This window comes from Lacerta agilis, chromosome 7 (genome assembly GCF_009819535.1).
Source record: "Lacerta agilis isolate rLacAgi1 chromosome 7, rLacAgi1.pri, whole genome shotgun sequence".
Lineage (NCBI taxonomy): Eukaryota > Metazoa > Chordata > Lepidosauria > Squamata > Lacertidae > Lacerta > Lacerta agilis.
The window spans coordinates 6336700-6357294 of record NC_046318.1 but is presented as its reverse complement, the minus strand read 5'-3'; the positions used below and the strand labels follow the sequence as shown (position 1 = coordinate 6357294).

The 20595-nt window shown below is 42.9% G+C and overlaps 1 protein-coding gene across 2 annotated transcripts in view; it reads right to left on the bottom strand.

Annotated features, from left to right (window-relative positions):
* Positions 1–339: 339 nt before the first annotated feature.
* The window catches only part of RRBP1 (ribosome binding protein 1), a 31592-nt gene continuing 11336 nt past the window's right edge, over positions 340–20595 (bottom strand). The window contains exons 6-22 of one of the 2 annotated variants that reach the window (XM_033154272.1): positions 20348–20466; positions 18954–19107; positions 16921–17059; positions 15905–16092; positions 15667–15704; positions 14249–14339; positions 13055–13147; positions 12558–12650; positions 10395–10472; positions 9070–9159; positions 6945–7037; positions 6161–6232; positions 5774–5869; positions 3260–3343; positions 1647–1739; positions 1339–1482; positions 340–576 (exon numbers count right to left, since the gene is read on the bottom strand). In XM_033154272.1, coding sequence (XP_033010163.1) covers positions 535–576; positions 1339–1482; positions 1647–1739; positions 3260–3343; positions 5774–5869; positions 6161–6232; positions 6945–7037; positions 9070–9159; positions 10395–10472; positions 12558–12650; positions 13055–13147; positions 14249–14339; positions 15667–15704; positions 15905–16092; positions 16921–17059; positions 18954–19107; positions 20348–20466 — 1707 coding nt within the window. In that variant the 3' untranslated portion in view covers positions 340–534. Of the gene's footprint in view, positions 577–1338; positions 1483–1646; positions 1740–3259; positions 3344–5773; positions 5870–6160; positions 6255–6944; positions 7038–9069; positions 9160–10394; positions 10473–12557; positions 12651–13054; positions 13148–14248; positions 14340–15666; positions 15705–15904; positions 16093–16920; positions 17060–18953; positions 19108–20347; positions 20467–20595 lie in introns of those variants that run through there. The other variant, XM_033154273.1, reaches the window with a different exon arrangement.

Sequence of the window (20595 nt, the reverse complement as noted above, 5' to 3'; positions counted from 1 at the left end):
TTGTCTGTCCCTTGCAAGCAACAGCGACACGTGATGTCCTCTCCCAGATGTTGCAAGGTGTTCACATAGAGACAAACTGCTGTGATTGTGTAGGCAGGCAGCTTACAGCCACATGTAACTTCATCAAATGCTTCCCAGGCTGTGGATGGGGTTTCACGATGAATCTATGAGATTACCCAAGCCATGTTTGTCTTAACAGTAAGTATTTCACACAATTTTCAAGGCCATTTTGATGGTGGCATTCACCCCATCGATCAGGCGTGATTCCAAAGCTACCGGGTTCCTCCTCATGGCCCAGAGTTTCTCCTGCAGCAGGAATTAATTGCAGTTTTTACAACATAGTCAAAGAATGTGTTTATTGATGGGATCTTGCACAGTTTACTTTTATTCTTTAAAAAAAAAAACTAAAGCGATTTCTGGTCAATAGTGTCTTTTTTCTTTCTTTTGCTTCTCCCTACATTAAACAAGTGCATAGTTTAGGAAAGTGTTAAGGCATTTCGTATGGTGAAAAACATGTCCTGGATTTCGGTTTGGTCAAACAGATGTACCTTCCTTGGCAACGTCTTCATTTTCTCCCTGAAGCAGAATGAAAAGTAAAGTTGTTGCACTTTGTGTTCTAAACAGTTTTCAAGAAGCAGCTTGCCAGAAAAGGGGGGGAAATTGTTTAAAGAACCTTGTAAATTAAGATTACAGATGTGAGAAATTCAAATGCGGTTTATACTGGGGTCTTAAGGTAAAGGTAAAGGGACCCCTGACCATTAGGTCCAGTCGTGTCTGACTCTGGGGTTGCGACGCTCATCTTGCGTTACTGGCCGAGGGAGCCAGTGTATAGCTTCCGGGTCATGTGGCCAGCATGACTAAGCCGCTTCTGGTGAACCAGAGCAGCACACGGAAACGCCATTTACCTTCCCGCCAGAGTGCTACCTATTTATCCACTTGCACTTTTGACGTGCTTTCGAACTGCTAGGTGGGCAGGAGCTGGGACCGAGCAACGGGAGCTCACCCCATCGTGGGGGTCTTACAGAGACAAAATTAATGTAGGAACTATGGGGCTGCTGAATTGTACAATCCCCCCTCCTGCATAATACATCATGCGCTTATCTGCATGTTCTGATCTTACTACGTTGTACAAATTGTATCTCAAGTTGCAGAGGGCATTGGGGGGGGGGGGAAGCAGGTGCTGCGCTACCATAGTCAACTGAAGCCCTATATTTTTAACAATGTTTACTGCTGCCCTCCAAGTTCTTCAGTACCAAAAATTGTTTCTTGTTCCAATCGGAGACAACGGCAGGTTAATGTGGGGAAGATGAGTCAAGGAAAGAGAAGGAATTCAAGTACCGTTTCCTTAATCTGTTCTTGTAGTTTCACCACTGTGTCTTTTTCCTTAGCCAGCTGCTCTTGGGTGACTTGCAAAAGCTCTTTTAGTTTGGTAGCTGCACATCCCAAGTCCTTTGTTAACTTTTTCTCCTTCTCTAGTGTTTCCTTCAGTTGGCCAAACAAACAAACAAACAAACAAACAAACAAACAATTATTCTCAGGGCAACGAATGCGTGGCATTTCCAAGGAGCTGAAATTCAGAGGTGAGTTCCCACATCTCTGCCTAGCTCCTTCCTCTGTCTAAAGCAATCCAATGGCAGAAGCCTTACCTGGAGCCGCAAAACATCTTCCTTGGCAGCCTCATTTCCACCAAGTCTTAACTTCTCCAGTTCAGCCTGCAAGCTGCACACCAAGTCCTGAGCCTTTAATTTCAAAAAAATTGAAGTTTAAATCAGCTGCTGCACCCTTGAAGAGCCGAAATAACAAAGCTGGAAACTTCTCAGGACAGGCATTGTAAGGCTGATCATAAACACATAAAACTTCACCTAGAATATTTTTTTTATTACACTAATGATGCTAATGGTTTTCCCAGTAGTGATGTACGGAAGTGAGAGCTGGACCATAAAGAAGGCTGATCGCCGAAGAGTTGATGCTTTTGAATTATGGTGCTGGAGGAGACTCTTGAGAGTCCCGTGGACTGCAAGAACGTCAAACCTATCCATTCTGAAGGAAATCAGCCCTGAGTGCTCACTGGAAGGACAGATCCTGAAGCTAAGGCTCCAATACTATGGCCACCTCATGAGAAGAGAAGACTCCCTGGAAAAGACCCTGATGTTGGGAAAGATGCAGGGCACAAGGAGAAGGAGACGACAGAGGACGAGGTGGTTGGACAGTGTTCTCGAAGCAACTAGCATGAGTTTGACCAAACTGCGGGAGGCTGTGGAAGACAGGAATGCCTGGCGTGCTCTGGTCCATGGGGTCACAAAGAGTTGGACACGACTAAATGACAACAACAATGATGCTATTAAAATGTGGTCAAATCTGGTGCGTTGCACACTGAAAATGTCAGGTCCGTTTAAAGATCTAGTATTGAAACCATTGTCTAAAATCACATACAGACCTAAACTTTTAATACTGAACTGAAAACCACCGGGGGTGGGGGCACACCAAAGAAAGACACTCCAGTATGGTACAAGCAGTAATTGCTGGGTATTGATTAGACCCCATACAAATAGCTGTGCTGATTTGGAAGCTGGAAATGTTCATGAAAAGTACATTGGGACAAGGACCTCTTTGTAATATAATGGAAATATAGTATGGGGCACAATATCTCATAATTGTGTTACTTATCTATTAGCTCCCCTCCTGCTACTGACTGTCCCTTAAATTGCATGTTAGAAACACACCAGAGAAAGCTCTTGGTGCAGACAAAGTGAGGAGAGGTTTTTGGCCTAATCCTGGCTGGTAAGGGAAGGGATGAATCTTCCTCTCAGTAATCTCAAGAAGAAATTGGGAGACTCTATGCCGGTAATGAAAGGAAAAACCAAGAGACACTACTGCATGCTGTGCATAAAGCATAATGTGTGGTTTGGCCCAAAATGTCTACGTGAAGAGTTTGAGAATAAATTCACATACTGTACTAGTTTCCTGTGGACAGGGTTTATTTTATTTTATTTTTTCTATGGAACCCAAACCGACTTGGCTGAGGCTTGTGTTTCTTTATGGGACTGTCCAGCACACACCAGTGAAAACAAACTTGCTATTGTTAACACAGTAACTTGTGGCAGTTGCAAGACCTCCAAATTAAGAGCCCCAAATCTTGGCATCAGTGGCGAAGTGACTTCTAATATTGCTATGTGGACTTGAGGTTTACCAGTGGCCTATGAGTTTTACTATCTTATTGACAACAACGAGGAAACTCTGTCATGAGGTAATCATTTACCTGAGCCAGCTCCTGGGCTTTTTTGAGCGCTTCTGCTTTTCTTGAGTCCAAGTGTTCTTGGGATTCAGATAACAGTTGTCTCAGCTAAAACACACAGAGACACAATTGCATTACATTAGTTCAGGCATAGGCAAACTCGGCCCTCCAGATGATTTGAGACTACAATTCCCCTCACCCCTGCCCACTGGTCCTGTTAGCTAGGGATGATGGGAGTTGTAGTTCCGAAACATCTGGAGGGCCAAGTTTGCCTATGCCTGCCTTGGTATATAAACAGAGTTTATTTAAAGATGAAGAGCCATAACTTTCTGCTACCGGTACCATATAACTAAGGATGGGGTCACTACTTGTCTGTGTTTCAGTCCTCATGGTTTTCACCATGCAGGTTCAGTTTGTGCTGAACCTCAGTCTGTTTTGTATTGATGTAAACCTCTAGAATGTATTTTGTATAGCTAACTGTTTAGCTCTATCCTCAGCATATCTTATCTTATTGCTGCGGATAGTGGCTGATGCAAATAAAGTTTCCATCTGCTTAGTCGGGCTCAGCACAGAGCCAAGTGTCTCAACAGTGAACTCAGCTCTGCGGCTGAGCTGAAAAATGTAGAAAATGTTGAGCTGTAGCTCAAAAATGTGACTGATGTTGACTCGTAATGCAAATCACCTGCCCTCAATTATGTTGCAGAAATAATAGCAAGGCACGGAGCTCGACTCTTTTCTATGTTTAGTATTAATATAATACTTAGGCTTTTAAAAAACAAAAATGTACCAGTGGTTTACAGAAGCAGGTGCTCAATACAGTCTGATGCAAACATAGCCTGATCGCATAAAATGCATAAATCCATTTACAACAGATTTCTCCTCCATCCAGTGTGATATTTTATGGTATCCATCAGGGTTAAACTTAATGATTTATTTTAATTTTATTTTATTTTATTTATTTTACTCCTGTTGTGGGCTTATAGCCGAATAAAGATAACTATCTAATGATTTATTTCTTTTAAACAAGAACAACAAAAATTTAATTAAATATTTTCTTGTATTTCTGAGGATTTCCTGACAGCAGAAAGGTGCTTTCTATTTAAGCACCTAGTTCTGCACACTGTGCTTCAAACCCTCCCTCTTCCTTGTTCTTGGTTTTCCCAGAACAGATAACCTAAGAATATAATGAGAGCCTGCTATATCAGGCCAGAGGCCCATCTAGTCCAGCATCCTGTTCTCACATTGGCGCCAGCCAGATGCCTGTGGGAAACCAGAGAGCAGGATCCAAGCAAAAGAAGCCTCTTGTGGTTTCCAGCAACTGGTATTTGGAACTGGAGGCAGAGCACAGTCACCGTAGCCAGTAACCGCCAATAACCTTAAAAAGGTAAAGGGACCCCTGACCATTAGGTCCAGTCATGTCCGACTCTGGGGTTGCGCCGCTCATCTCGCTCTATAGGCCAAGGGAGCCGGCGTTTGTCCGCAGACAGCTTCCGGGTCATGTGGCCAGCATCACCAAGCCGCTTTCTGGTGAACCAGAGCAGCGCACGGAAATGCTTCCCGCCGGAGCGGTACCTATTTATCTACTTGCACTTTGACGTGCTTTCGAACTGCTAGGTGGGCAGGAGCAGGGACCGAACAACGGGAGCTCACCCCGTCGCAGGGATTCGAACCGCCGACCTTCTGATAGGCAAGCCCTAGACTCTGTGGTTTAACCCACAGCGCCACCTGGGTCAATAACCTTATGCACATCAATTTGTCCAATTCTCTTTTAAAGCCATCGGGGTTGGTGGCCAACACTGCTTAGTGTGGGACCGAGTTCCATAGTTTAACTGAGTGAAGAAGCAATTTTTTTTTATCTGTCATGGCTCTCCCAACATTCAGCTTCACTGGGAAGTTCAAGTGTCCTCTTTCATGAGGACAAACACAGCTTTTTGTGTTAATATTTGAGATCTCTAACTTGACTTCTCATATAATTTTTAGGCCATCAATGCAACTTAAAATCAAAGTAAAACTTAATAAAGAGTCTATTCATCCAGTGGGACTGCATTCAGATAAGTGTTTTAACAATCAAGAGTCTATACAGTAGTACCTTGGGTTACGTACGCTTCGGGTTGCGTACTTTTCGGGTTACGAACTCCGCTAACCCAGAAGCGCAACCCGGCACGTCTGCGATCTGTGCATGCGCAGAGCGGTTTTCGCAGTTTTTCCGGGTTTTTTCGAACGAATTGTTTGGGTTATGTCCTTTTCGGGTTACGTACTGTTAAATACGGATTAACCCAGGGTACCACTGTATTATTAAATGGCAAATCCCTTTTACTATTTCCCCCCACGCTAAACCTATGAACACTTCCTGCTGAATCACAGAATAGTTCCCTGTAACTCAAAATAATGCCTATTCCTTTACCACGAGCTTGAAAAAGTGTGTCTGCTTTTCTTTGTTGACACCACGTTTATTTCCTTAACCTTTTCAGCCACCAATTCCCCAAATCATGATCGATACACTTTCCCCAAGAACTCAAATGTCTCACAAACACTTACATGCTCAACTTCTTTCATGTAATTCTGACGTTCGGAGTTGGCTGTTGCCAAGTGATTTTCCAGCTGTGCTTCCAAAAGAGAGGTGTATTCTTTCAGCTGTTAAAAAAGTGTGGGGGGGGGGGCAGGGAGAACAACAGGAAGCTGTTAAGATGACATTTCCCCCTTATACCTGAAAATTTGCATTGGGATCATATTTATACATTCCTGGACACCACAACAAATCCTCCCTCCTCTTAAGGAAAAGCTGGGTTGGGATTTGACACCCCAGTCATGCTTTGGGCTTGCTCTGCGTTAGCCAATTTCATGTCCCACAGTAAAAGATGTAAAATGCCCCATTTTCCATTTTTTCGTGTACTTTCCTTCTGTAGTCTTCGAAGGCTTCCATACCTTGTCTGTATTCTGAAGCTCCATCTTTAACTTCTCCACATCATCTTCAAGAGATTTCATTTGGTCCTGGGACTAAATGGAGCATTTCCCACACCCAAGGGACCAGAAATTAAGAGCATTAGTGTACAGCATATACCATTAAGATTTTCACTTGAGAGTGATATCTTGGCACAAATATGCCATCTAGAGTTCTGCTTACATACCTTGGACTCAAGGAAAACAAGACTAAACACCTAAGGGCTATCGGCTGAAAGTGAAGTTGCAGGTAGAGAATTTCAAGCTGTGTATTATTATCATCTTCATGATCATCATCATCAATTAATTAATTAATTAAATTTGTATACTGCCCTTCACCCATAGATCTCAGGCGGTTCACAGCATAAAAACACAGGAGGAGGAGGATAGTGATGATGATGATAACAAATAATAATAATAATAATAATAATAATAATTTTGTACCCTACCCCCCCTGACAGGGTTGCCTCAACGACTCTGGCCGGCTTCCAACATAATATACAGAAATGCAACAACAACACAACAGAATATTACAAATTAAAAGGGGAAGTGCCTAATTTCTGGACATGAAATAATATTGTTGGCAGAGGGATAAACCAACGAGATATTTCACCATCACCTCTGCGCCGCACAGTAGAAAGTGACGGCTGACCTGATCAAACACCTTCCTTGCACCGTGAAGTGCTCATACTGGTTGCAAGGAGAAAGTGGTTTCGGTAACAACTCTAAAGCATGCACATGAATACACACACTCCCCTTCGGCAAGTACCTTCTGAAGTGCTTCTTCAGATGCAATCAGCTTCGCTTCCCACACCTTCTCCTCCTCCTCCACACTCTTCTGCAAGTCCTTCAGCATCCTTTCCTAGTTTTGAGAAACAAAGCACGAGCACACAACTGAGAATGGAAAGGACATGATATATCATGAGTTGAGAAAAATGTTGAAATATAACTTTGTTAAGAAACCTGAAGCCTTTTTACTAGGTATTATAGGTACTGACAGTGAAAAACAGGACATTTTTCCAATACGCAGTGACTGCAGCTAGGATTTTGCTAGCACAAAGGTGGAAACAAGAAGAAACACCGACGAAGGACGATTGGACAGTGAAATTGACGGAATATGCAGAACTGGACAAAATGACGGGAAGAATCCGGGAACAGCGGGACCAGAAATTCATCAAAGACTGGTATAAGTTTACGAACTATTTGAAAGACAATTTGCAGTTGAATACGCTAATAGGACTTCAAGAAGCTTTGTAGTTAATGTGTAGAAATATTATTGTAAGTATGGTAGTTAGAGTATGTGTGAGATTCATGATAATGTAAGCAATGATAGATTAAAGAAGTATAATATTAAGATATGATTCAGAAAGCCATGTGGAAGGTCTGAGGGAAGTCATGGCTATGGTAGCCAAAATTGGAAAATGTATGCAAATGTATGTTATATTTTTTGTTGTAGTATAGTATAAAATAATAAAAATCATTTATTAAAAAAAAGAGAATGGAAAGGACTTGAAGGTCATTCTTCTCATTAGATGAGTTGGTACTCTTGCCACTAGCTCCGCAAACCTTGAGCAAGAGGCTACTCGGTTCCAGGACTTGGGAAAATTAACAACTTAAAAACTAAATAAAATAAAAAATTCCTTCCAGTAGCACTTTAGAGACCAACTAAGTTTGTTCTTGGTATGAGCTTTCGTGCGCATGCACACTTCTTCAGATACGCATGCACACGAAAGCTCATACCAAGAACAAACTTAGTTGGTCTCTAAGGTGCTACTGGAAGGAATTTTTTATTTTATTTTGTTTTGACTATGGCAGACCAACACGGCTACCTACGTGTAACTGGAACTTAAAAACTGTAAAACATAGGATAATCAACCACATCCAATGTTCCGAGAAAACTATCCCTGAACTCCTCTCTTCCCAGTCGTTTCTGAGAACAGCAGAAACGACTGGGAAGAGAGGAGTTCAGGGATAGTCATAGTTTGGGAAAGGCTCCCGGGGCTGGAGGGTGGGGCAAGACTGGTGGAAAAGCCATTGCCTGCAGAAAATCTCTCTCCCCTCAGTTCTTCCTCTGGAGTAGAACAGGTCTCTTGTAGAGGCTAGTAGAGTAGAATGTCAAAAAGTGGCACCTATCCCAGGACAAGCAAAACACTGAAACAACGGCTGTTATGGGGAAACAACCTGTCTGAGCCAGGGGCGTAGCAAAGTAAATTGGTACCCGGGGGCAAAAAAATTTTTGTCCCCCCCCCCCCCCGAGGCATGGTAAGGTCAGGTGGTACCCGGTGGGGAAAATTTCTTGTCAACCCCCCATTGATTTCCCCCCCCCCCCGCAAAAATGTTTTTACGTTATTTCATATTTTCTTACAAAGGAATAATAACAAGTAATAATAATAATAATAACTTACCAGTATTTATATCCCACCCTCCCCGGCCGAAGTCGGGCTCAGGGTGGCTAACATCAGATACATAACATTGGTATAAAATCAAACAATCATTAAATTACCTCCTAAAAACATCTCAAAATCAAATTAAAGTCTAATTAGATGGCTTTCCAAAGGGTTGGGGTTGGGAACAGTAAGTGCTCCACTGAACTGAAATTTCAGCCTTCATGACATAGGAAAACAGCCAAGTGAACAGCTATTTTGGTGGAGGAGGGTCAAGATATGAACCGATATGCATGAAATTTCATATATAGCTATATAATCCCTAGTATAGTAAGATAAGACCTTCGGAGCAGGCATTTTAATTTGTCACCCCCTCCGTTATGGAACCCGGGGCGGCCCGCCCCCCTCGCCCCCCCTTGCTACACCCCTGGTCTGAGCACTTCATCAGAGTTTACCCAGTCAACTGGACTCAATGTAATATGTCTATCTGGTATAAACAATTTCACTTACTGTCTCTGCAAGAATGGTCCTATACTGGTCACATTCTGCTTGCAGTACACTCATTGCCTCGTTTTCTTCTCTTAACGGAACTGTCATCTCCTAAAAACACATTTCAGAGACAAGCTTTTAAAGGAAACTGCGCTGAGTAGATTCAATACCAGGGTTGAAAGCATCCAAAAAGTCCATCAACCCCAACCCTTAAAATGCCACAAAATTCAGTATGCCAAAAACAAGAGCGGGTATGATAAACTACACAAATGCATTTATATAATAATTTCAGAGAATACACAAATAATACACAAATGCATTTATATAATAATTTCAGAGAATACACAAATAAATACTGAAAGGCAAAACTACTTGCTAGAGTTGGCCAATATGGCAACTTATCCCATCCATGCAAGGACTTTCCCTTCTGCAATGGGAGCTTCCTCCCGTTTAATCTGCCTGTACCTGATGCAAATCTCCTCAAATCTGCTCCACAGGGTTGAGGGAAACCCGTAGAACTGAATGAGGGGGTGCATGTGGGCAGGACAGAAGGGAATGCTGTACAAACACAAATCTTTGTGTGCTGACAAAATGTTCACTTAAGAGCTATACTGGCTACAACTCATCATGATCGCTGGTGGTCTTCTCCAGCTTGAGGGAGGGTGCTTTTTTTAATATATAAAAAGTGAGTAAGAAACCCTCCCACACCCAGGAATCAAAATCTTCCCCTGAAGTGTCATTTTACATCAGCTTGACCCACCTTACACCTGGGGGAAATAAAATGTATATTTAGATGCTGTTTGTTTTCTCCTCTAGACTGTGATTTAGGATTTGCGATCCTCTTTTAAGCAAAATAGGTGCCGAAGCAACCAATTTTGCTTGCTTAGACCTGTTACATTAAGGGGATTCAAGGCTTTCAAACTGTTGTGTGCAGATTGGGGTGGGGAGGAGCAGCATATGGGAGGAGGAAATTTCCAGGGCTTTGGAAGATATTTTGACTAAGAGCTGCAGGAGGAGTGAGCCCAAATATTTTATTTAACACCAAGTTATTAGCCTTCCTCAAACATGGATATTGCCACTAGACAAGTGACCAAACTTCATTCCCAATAAAAATGGCCCCCCTTCCATAGGAGGGACTTTGCTGTTGCTGCCCGTTCAGAGCTCTTCCAGCCGTGCTCCTGCCTGCACCCAGTCAGCTGCTATTCAACAAAGAAAACCTCCGCCGCTATTGTGCGGCTCAATGCCAAGTTCTCCAAATGAGGCCTTGTTAGTATGGTCCACCCACAATATTTGTTTCTGTGTTGTATAACACTTTTCACGTGAGGGTATTTGCAGATTATACCTACAGGTTCTGTCCTTGCACCCTGCGGCTGAAGCGTTTCCGAAGCCTTTTCTTTAAATTGTTGCAACCATTCAGCATATGCCTGAGAAGGAAATAATAATAATAATAATAATAATAATAATAATAATAATAATAATAATAACAACAACAACAACAACAATAATTTATTACTTATACCCCACCCATCTGGCTGGGCCTCCCCAACCACTCTGGGCTTATGAAGTACATAAGCATTGCCGAGTTGCCGTATATATTCGAATGTAATATATTCGACCCGAATATAAGCCGAGGCACCTAATTTTACTACAAAAAAATGGGAAAGCTTATTGACTTGAGTATAAGCATCCAGGGAATTCTCCTTTTTATACCTATATTTTCCCCTTGAACTAACACTGCTGTCAAGCCAGGCATCGTACACATCCCATTTTTGCACCTAATTTTACTACAAAAAACTGGGAAAGCTTATTGACTCGAGTATAAGCCGGTTCACCACACCACAAACCTCCTGGTGGGCACGAGTGTGTGTGTCCTTTCTCGCTGCCTGTCCCGCCGCCGCCACCCGCCTCACTTGAGTATAAGCCAAGGGCAGCTTTTTCAGCACAATAGTCAGCTTATACTCGAGTACCATATATTCCGGCGTATAAGACGACTGGGTGTATAAGACGACCCCCCAACTTTTCCAGTTAAAATGTAGTTAGTGATACAACGCACACCAAATAAAAATTTGAAAAACATCAGACTTGATTTGATCCTCAGACTGCACGTGAAATCACCCTCTTCAGCAGGCCTTAAGCCTAGGGAAGCTCCGAGATTCCTTTATGAAGCACGTGCAGGCGGTTGAAGGGCTTCAGAGTGGACCAGTGGGTCTCCCTCCTCCTCCTCCCTCCCTCCCTGTGTGTTGTTGTGAGTTGCGTTTTCCCCCCTCCCCTCCCTCCCTGTGTGTTGTTGCGTTTTTTCCCCTCCCCTCCTTCTCCTTCCCTCCCTGTGTGTTGGCGTGAGTTGCATTTCCCCCCCTCCCCTCAGCCTTTTTTGTAGATCAGCAGGAGCACATTTGTGGGGCTTTTCTGTTATTTTTTCCCCGCCCCGCTGGCCGAGCGCCCAAGCGGCTCAGCCTTTTTTTGGAAGACCAGCAGGAGCACGCAAAGAAGAGGACTGGCCGGGTGAGAGCCGCGGGGATGCCGAAGCGGCTGCCGCTCTGATGGGAGGCTCTCCGACGGCCTCCCCTGCGTCAGAAGCCCCAGAAGAGCTGGGTGAGAGCGGCGCTGCCGGCGGGTGAGTATCCGCCTTACAAGACGACCCCCAACTTTTGGGAGGAAAAAAAAAGGGTCAAAAAGTCGTCTTGTACGCCGAGATATACGGTATATATGGTATATTCCTTTCCAGCTCATGCTTTCAACATTCTGTCCATTTTAAGAGCTTGTACTTGTCTAAATCACTCTGTCTCAATTTCTTCTTCCTTACCTTCTCTTAATCTCCCTTTATGGATCCCCTTTTCACGTTGTCTGCTGCCTTCAAACACTCCTTCTCTCCTCAATCAGCTTAAGACTTTAACATCCCAGTCCAATAAAAACCAGTTACCCAGCAGCGGAAAGCACAGAAACCATCTGTCCTGGGTTTGGGATCCCATTTTTTTTAAAAAAAATTATTTATTTATTTACACCATTTATAAATCCCTTAATATATTAAAAATATGTCTAAGGGATGTACAGTGGTTCCTCACCACTTTCTTGTGTGGAATGATTTCAACCAACAAAACTTTCCTTTCAGGAACACGTTTGCTAATAAGAGTTAAAGGAGCTTCGCACAAAGGGCTTCCCACATGGACTTGAGTCCTTAGCATAAATTGTGTTGCTACTATAGTTTGCGTTAAAAGATGTGCCAGAACGACTCCATTTGCTCACAGCCATTAGGTAGCTCACTGTCTTAATTTCGCTTTCCTATGTAAGCGATGAAGCTGTCCACTGAACCCTGGCGCTCTCTAAGTCCCAGTGCCAGAGGCATTTGTTACTGGAAGTGCAGAGGATTGCACCCAGAAACCTGTGTGTATAACATTCTTTCACTGTGCATCTTTCCCTTTAGTTTTTTTAAAATGTTATTTCCATTTGAAATTCCCTGAATCACCGTGCATTTTAGGTCTGGAGAGCATTAAGCAACAAATGCTGCTTACCTGTTGATCACCTAACTGGATCTGTGGGAAGAGGGACAAGAGAACCTTCATTGTTTGTCCCTCAATTATTCCAAGCTGTTGCTCCAATGCTTCCTGGAAGAACAAAGGACTTTCATAAACTGAAAACGACCATACACCTTTCTCTTGATTAACAGGAATCTTAAGGCATCTTTGAGTATCTCTTGAGCTGATGCGTGTCAGTCTCAGAGCCTGTCTGTTAAAGATATAAGTTTAATATGTATAAAATGTAATGCAGCGGTACCTCCGGTTACGAATGGGATCCATTCCGGAGGCCCGGCCGTATCCCGAAAATTTCATAACCAGAGGACCGCTTCTGTGCACTTCCAGGTTTGCTACGTTCGCAACCCAAAGATTACGTTACCCGGAGGTCCACTGTATTTATATGCATTAAAGTCTGAAAAAACTTAGGTAAAAGTTTGCATCTGCAAAGTAGGGAAGTCTACACTATAGACTGCAGAGTTTACAGGAAAGCTAACCTTTGCCTTAGTTGAAGACAGCAGCTTTTCTTCACATGCCTTTTCCACAGAAGCCAGGGCTTCCACTGCTTCTAAATTCTTCTCTTGCAGGTCCTGTTGGAAACAAACACCAGAAACAAACCATTTATTTTGTAGGAAGGCTGCCACAAAACTTTATGGACAGCAATTCAACCATCCCCGTTAGGAAACTCTGGTTAGTTTTCAAAACTGCTGCAATCTTTATCTCAATTTTATTTTTTTATTTTTATTTTCCCCAAAAAAATTTATTGGTGTTTCCACATAAAAAACAACACATAAAAAGAAAACAACAGATAAAACATTAAATCAACATATAAAACAAACCTAATACAATAAACAATACTAATAACAAAAAAATAAAACTTATACATACCTCAACCACACAGAAACACAGGAATCTATTAATTAAATTCTTATTTCAAATCCTGTTTAGGGGGACTTCCCCCGTTCTCTCTTCTGCATTCTATTTTTAATCTACTTTAGTAACTTTGTAACTAGTTTAACAATCATTCACCATACTTCTTAATCTTCAAATACACATCTTTTACAGCTTATATCTTTCAGCTTGTTTTTATCACATTTATCACTTTATCTCAATTTTAAATGGGATTTATGCTGCTGCATAAATCAAATACCTCTCTCTTGAGAACTACTTTTCTTCATTGTCGTCTTTTACATATATTCTCCTTTACTTGCTTATCTCCCAAATGGTTTCTCCTGTGTTTCTTTATTTTTAAGCTGTTGCCTTGTTAAAATATTCTAACTACGCCAGTTCCATATTTGTGCCTGCAGATGCGTGAAAAAATGTATCTGCACAAGCACAAGCACATGGACGGACGGACAGACACCCACACCCCTGCCTGCAGCTCCTTGTCAATCCATTTCATGTATTTGATATGGTTGGCTCTTTAAAAACAACAACCATAACAACATACACTAATTGGAACCCTGCAGTTCAGCATATTCTTTCAGTTTCCTATCTCATACTTGCTTTGAATGCTAACATGCCTTCACTATGCTCCCTTCTTAATTCTTTCTAATTATTTCCTGGCTTACATTATATAAGCCATCTTCATAGATACAAATCTGCAGGTGCCCAAAATGGAGGACAGCTCTCATAAAACCAGCCCAAAGCCCTCATTATATTAGGGAAATAATACAGTCGGCTTAACTCACATTGTTTTTTATTTTCAGCTGTTCAACTGTATTTTTCAGTTCAGCAACTTCATTCTCTAATGTGGTGACCTGTGTGGATGAGCCTTGGATTCTAAAGCAGAAAAAAGATTTACAAATTAATTATCTGTAATATCCCACAATATACAGTTTCACACGCACACACGCACACACACACACAATTATTTATTATTTTGAAGATACAATGGTACCTCCGGTTGCAAACAGGATCCGTTCCGGAGGTCCGGCTGAATCCCGAGGAATTCGCAACCGGAGAACTGCTTCTGCGCATGCGCGAGAGGCAAAACCTGGAAAAATACTTCTGGGTTTGCCACTTTCGCAACCCGATGTTTATGTAACCAAGGGTAACGTACCCAAGGGTAACCCAAGGGTAACGTAAGCCGAGGGTCCACTGTATAGTACTCCCCCAGAGGATAACCTTTAAATATATGTTAATACAGGGGGATTCCTTCCTCAAAAGAATGGTTAATTAAATTATGGAAACTGGCAACCCTACATTAAATAACAAAGGCCGGTGTTCAACTACCGTATTTTTCGCTCCATAGGGCGCACCGGACGATAGGGCGCACCTCGTTTTTAGAGGAGGAAACAAGAAAAAAAAATTCTGGTTTTCCTCCTCTTAAAAGCTCTGTTTTTGGGGGGATCAGCTAAATGTTTTGCAGCTTTTTTGCAAAGGGAAGAGCCCAGGTTTTTTTGAGGATCAGCTAAAAGTTTTGCAGCTTTTTTTGCAAAGGGAAATGCCCTGGTTTTTTTGAGGATCAGCTAAAAGTTTTGCAGCTTTTTTTGCAAATGGAAAAACCCTGTTTTTTTGAGGATCAGCTAAAAGTTTTGCAGCTTTTTTTGCAAAGGGGGAAAAGCAAAGCTCCTTTTCCAAAGGGGGAAAAGCAAAGAGGAAAAGCCTTGTTTTTATGGGGTTCAACTCACATTTCTGCAGCTTCTAAAGGAAAGGGAGCCTTTTCTACAGTTCCTAGACAGATAATCTAATCAGCCAGTCACCTGTCGCTGGGGAAACAAACAACCTCCCTCTGCAGCACATTCAATAATGGAGGGCGGGGCAAGAGGGTGAGGCTGAAAGGGAGCCGGGACTCTTATCTCTCTCCCGATCTCTTGCTGATCAGCTGCTGAGCGGGTTCCTTTCAACACCCCCTTTTCTCTTTGTAAAATAAAAAGCATGATCCTCTTTTGGTCCCTAGGCAATTCAGCTCCAGGGACCACCATTCACTCCATAAGACGCACAGGTATTTCCCCATACTTTTTAGGAGGAAAAAAGTGTGTCTTATGGAGAGAAAAATACGGTAATAGCCTTGCACGCTATTTTTAATCACGGTGTTCTTTTCCAAATGCTCACAGACCAACTGTTTAATGATCAGTGTCAAAAGCACAGTATTCACCAGCCTTACCTTAACTGCACCTGCCTGACTTCCGCTTGGTTTGCTTCCTGAATATACAGGGGGAGAAGGAAACAAAATTACATTACTTCAAAGCAGTCCTTGTATCTAAAAACACAGGAAGTGACACCGCAAGCAATAATGCCAGGCTGCTTTAGTAGAGTGTGCGATAAAGAGGGGGAACCCCTGGAAAAGAAGCCAAGTTATCAGAAGCAGAAGCTAGCAGGGAAGGACATTGCAAGACTCTGACCTGAACATCTTTGTTCTTCTCCACTTCTCTCATTCGTCCCGCCTCTAGGAGGGCTTCGGTCGACTGAATCCTCTCTGCAAGCTCTGCATTCTTGGAAGTGGCCTCTGACAACTTGATCTGTAAACTGTTTAGTTCTTCTGCCTTACTCTTCACCATCATTTCAGAGTGCAGCAGTTTAGACTGAAGTTCTGTTAAAGAAGAAGAAGAAGAAGAAGAAGAAGAAGAAGAAGAAGAAGAGTTTGGATTTGATATCCCGCTTTTCATTACCCGAAGGAGTCTCAAAGCAACTAACATTCTCCTTTCCCTTCCTCCCCCACAACAAACACTCTGTGAGGTGAGTGGGGCTGAGAGACTTCAGAGAAGTGGGACTAGCCCAAGGTCACCCAGCAGCTGCATGTGGAGGAGCGGAGACACGAACCCGATTCCCCAGATTACGAGTCTACCGCTCTTAACCACTACACCACACCGGCTCTCAAAGTGGATAAAACGCTGGTCACAGACATGCAGTTGAAGCTGCATCCCATCATTCCTCTTGCTTACATCACAGGGATGCTGGGGAATCCAGTTCACCTTTCGGAGTCAATCTACCCAGGCCATCCCCCACGGGGCCCAAACACAGATCAGAACACGGATATGCAAATTAAGGAACGAGGTAGCTGCTTATGGGGTAGTCCCAGGGCAGCCAGAACAGCTAATATACTTGTAAACTAAAAAAATTCCTTCCAGTACCACCTTAAAAGGTAAAGGGATCCCTGACCATTAGGTCCAGTCGCGGACGACTCTGGGGTTGTGGCGCTCATCTCACTTTATTGGCCGAGGGACCCGGCGTACAGCTTCCGGGTCATGTGGCCAGCATGACTAAGCCGCTTCTGGCAAACCGGAGCAGCGCACGGAAACGCCGTTTACCTTCCCGCCGGAGCGGTACCTATTCATCTACTTGCACTTCGTGCTTTCGAACTGCTAGGTGTGCAGGAGCAGGGACCGAGGAACGGGAGCTCCCTACAATGTGATCTCACCGACAAGACTGGCCTGCTGCTCTTTCGCCTTCCCCAGCTCTTTCTGCAAGCTTTGATAGCTGGCTTGGGATTTGCAGAGTTCTTCGCCCATCTCTTCCAAGCTTTTCTGCAGCGGGGCTTCCTTTTCTTTTTGGGATATCTGCACGAAGGAGGTGGGATAAAAATTTAGATGGGAGACAAAAGCAGGCTTATAAGCACAGGGTTACTTTTTGAAAGCCATGTGACTTCTAGCATGTCGTACCGTTTTTTTTCCAGAAGCATTTTTTTTTTGAAAAATTGAAAAAATTGTTTCAATCCGAGCAAACGTTCAGTTTTTAGAAGTCCATAATAGCTGTGATAATGACAGACACAACAGAGTAGACGCAGAAGCAGAGACTGAAACCAATACTGATCATTACAGCTCAGAAAATGATTCTGATTAAATTTCATGCCCATTCATTGAAATTTAGTCCCACTTCCTTCTTCAGTTCTTTTTATGAGAATGTTTTTTAAATGCTGTGGAGAGGAAATATGAATAATTGTTACTTCTGGATTTTTCAGATGTGCTGAAAAAGCAGTACAAGACCCCATCCACTGATTTCCTGAATGGGACAGTGCCTTAGATGCTATGCCAAAAGGGCCAGATCTTATGAGACCCTTTGTAAGGGCCTCAGATGCATCTGACACAGTACGTAACCTGAAAAGGACGTAACCCGAACAATTCGTTCTGCGCATGCGCAGACTGGAAAAACCCTGAAAAATGCCCTGCACATGCGCAAATCGCGCATGCGCCAGGTTGCGCTTCCGGGTTAGCAAAGTTCGTAACCCGAAAAGTACGCAACCCGAAGCGTACGTAACCTGAGGTACGACTGTATAGATAAGAGAGTTTCATATCAGTCTTCAGATGAATACGCAGTATTGTACATATATAAATGGAAAACTATTTCCTAGAGAATGTAATTCCTATGTATTTTGTGATTTTTATATTGTGAACCACCCTGAGATCTACAGCTGAATGATGGTGTTGTTGTTGTTGTTCCGTCGTTCAGTCGTGTCCGACTTCGTGACCCCATGGACCAGAACACACTAGGCACACCTATCCTTCACTGCCTCCCGCAGTTTGGCCAAACTCAAATGATGGTATACTAACTAACTATATGTTGTTGTTCAGTCGTTCAGTCGTGTCCGACTCTTCGTGACCCCATGGACCAGAGCATGCCAGGCACGCCTATCCTTCACTGCCTCCAGCAGTTTGGCAAACTCATGTTAGTAGCTTCGAGAACACTGTCCAACCATCTCATCCTCTGTCGTCCGCTTCTCCTTGTGCCCTCCATCTTTCCCAACATCAGGGTCTTTTCCAGGGAGTCTTCTCTTCTCATGAGGTGGCCAAAGTACTGGAGCCTCAGCTTCAGGATCTGTCCTTCTAGTGAGCACTCAGGGCTAATTTCTTTGAGAATGGATAGGTTTGATCTTCTTGCAGTCCATGGGACTCTCCTCCAGCACCATAATTCAAAAGCATCAATTCTTCGGCGATCAGCCTTCTTGATGGTCCAGCTCTCACTTCCGTACATTACTACTGGAACTAACTACATACATACATACATACATACATACATGCATACATACTCACTCCACTGTGGGGAAAAGGCTTAATCCATGAAATGGACCATTTGAACTCAAATGATTATCTGTTGAGTAACACATTTTCCTTAATTACAGACTGTGCATCGGTCAGACAGCTGTATATGGTAGGTCCATACAACATCAGGGTGAAGTGATGAATAATAGTCCTGCAACCATGTGAATTGAATGGTGACACAAAGCAGAGGGCAGGGGACACCCTATTGATTTTCCTGTCCCGTGAGTATCTGAAGGGCCTTTGCACTGAGATGCAGGAAGGGAGACGCTCTAAGTGAAAGTGTCTTTAAGTGAAGTCACCTTCCCTAGGTCATAAATGGAAATCTGCCATGACTAGGAACAGAACCCAAATCTTTCAACTTCTAGCAATCTTTTCACCATAAGCACAGAATTATTGGCACCTGTCTATTACTGACCTGGAGCTGGTGGATTTGCTCTTCAGAGGCAGCAAACTTTATCTCCAAGACCCTTTTCTGTTCTTCCACCTGTTGTAATGTGCCCAACTTTTCGGTCAACTCTTTGCCTAGCCTGCTACACTCCTGACGCAGTTTGGCCAGTTCAGCATTTTGTCTGAATTGCAAAAGTTTAAACAGTAAGGTGTGAATCAAGCCTGCTTCAAAACAATTCCGATTTTAAAGAACTGTAAAATTTGCCTATATGCAACATTTGAAAAATGGAAATGTATCAGCATCTTGTCTCCTTACCATCCATATTTTCCTAGCAATATAGGTCACTAATTTTTTCTCTTGCCACCAGCATATATAAGGGACAGGGACAGGAAAGAGTGTAAATGGTTATGGGCAAATGTTCCACCTAAATTATTATCTGCTGATTTGAAGGAGAACTATTATAATATTCTTTGAGAATGATACTGCACAGTTAAATTTAATACTGTATACAGATTAGGGCATGATAACTGTTAGAGAGGCAGTTATTTAAAACAGATTTTATGCATACTGTATATACTTGAGTATAAGCCTAGTTTTTCAGCACATTTTTTTTGCTGAAAAAGCTGCCCTCGGCTTATACTCGAGCGAGGTGGGCGGTGGGGGCGGCGAGAAAGAAGCCCTTTCTCTCCGCTCGTGCCCCCACCTGCTCTCCCCAGTCAACCATTCCTTAAGAAGTGTACAAGAATGGCAGTTCTTTACTCTCCCCAGGCAGCTTGTTCCATTCCTGAACTGCTTACATAAATGCAAACTTGGCAAAGAAGGAAGAGGAAGGAGCAGCCCAAAGGGCTGCTCGTTCCTCCTCCTCCTCCTCCTCCTCCACAGCGGCAAAGGTGAACCGGCTTATACTTGAGTCAATAAGCTTTCCCAGGTTTTTGTAGGAAAATTAGGTGCCTCGGTTTATATTCGGGTCGGCTTATACTCGGGTATATACGGTATTTGGAAGGAATGCCGTCAAATGCAAGTCTGGTTATTTGGGATATGCTATATACCTTTCATGTCCAATATTGTTATATTTGGTTATTTTAAAACGGTCATCTTAAAAAAGGATCTAGAGGTGATAACTAAATTGATCACTGCTGCAAAGTCAGTGATAGCAAGAGACTGGAAAAAAAGAGAACAACCCGTTCCTTTTTGGAGTGGGTTGGGAAAAATGGTCTTTCGTGATCTGAATGTTGTCTACTAAGACTGGTGACTATTCTCAGAACAGAATTCACACAATAAAGAAATTCTTCAGTGTTAGCACCTAACTAACTCAAATACTTCACACTAAAGCCACACCTACTGTCTGCACAGCCCACTACTATAAAATTCTTCCCTCTTACATTACATTTTCACATTAACTAGAATACTGTTCGTCTTACTTGCTCTCGGTCTGGCTTGTGGCTTGGTTTAAAGCATCTCTGAGAATGGAATTTTCTTGCTGCAAGCGAGCAAGTTGGGTGTTGGGGCCGTTCTCCAGTTGTTCTTGTAGAGTTCGAATCTGAAAACCAATGGACAACATCAGAACAGCTCCCTGCTATCATTTACATCTGGATGCAGCAGCTCAGGGTTCAGAATGGAAAGCATACAGCTTTACCATGAAGATTCAAGGCCTTTCTTTACTCTACAC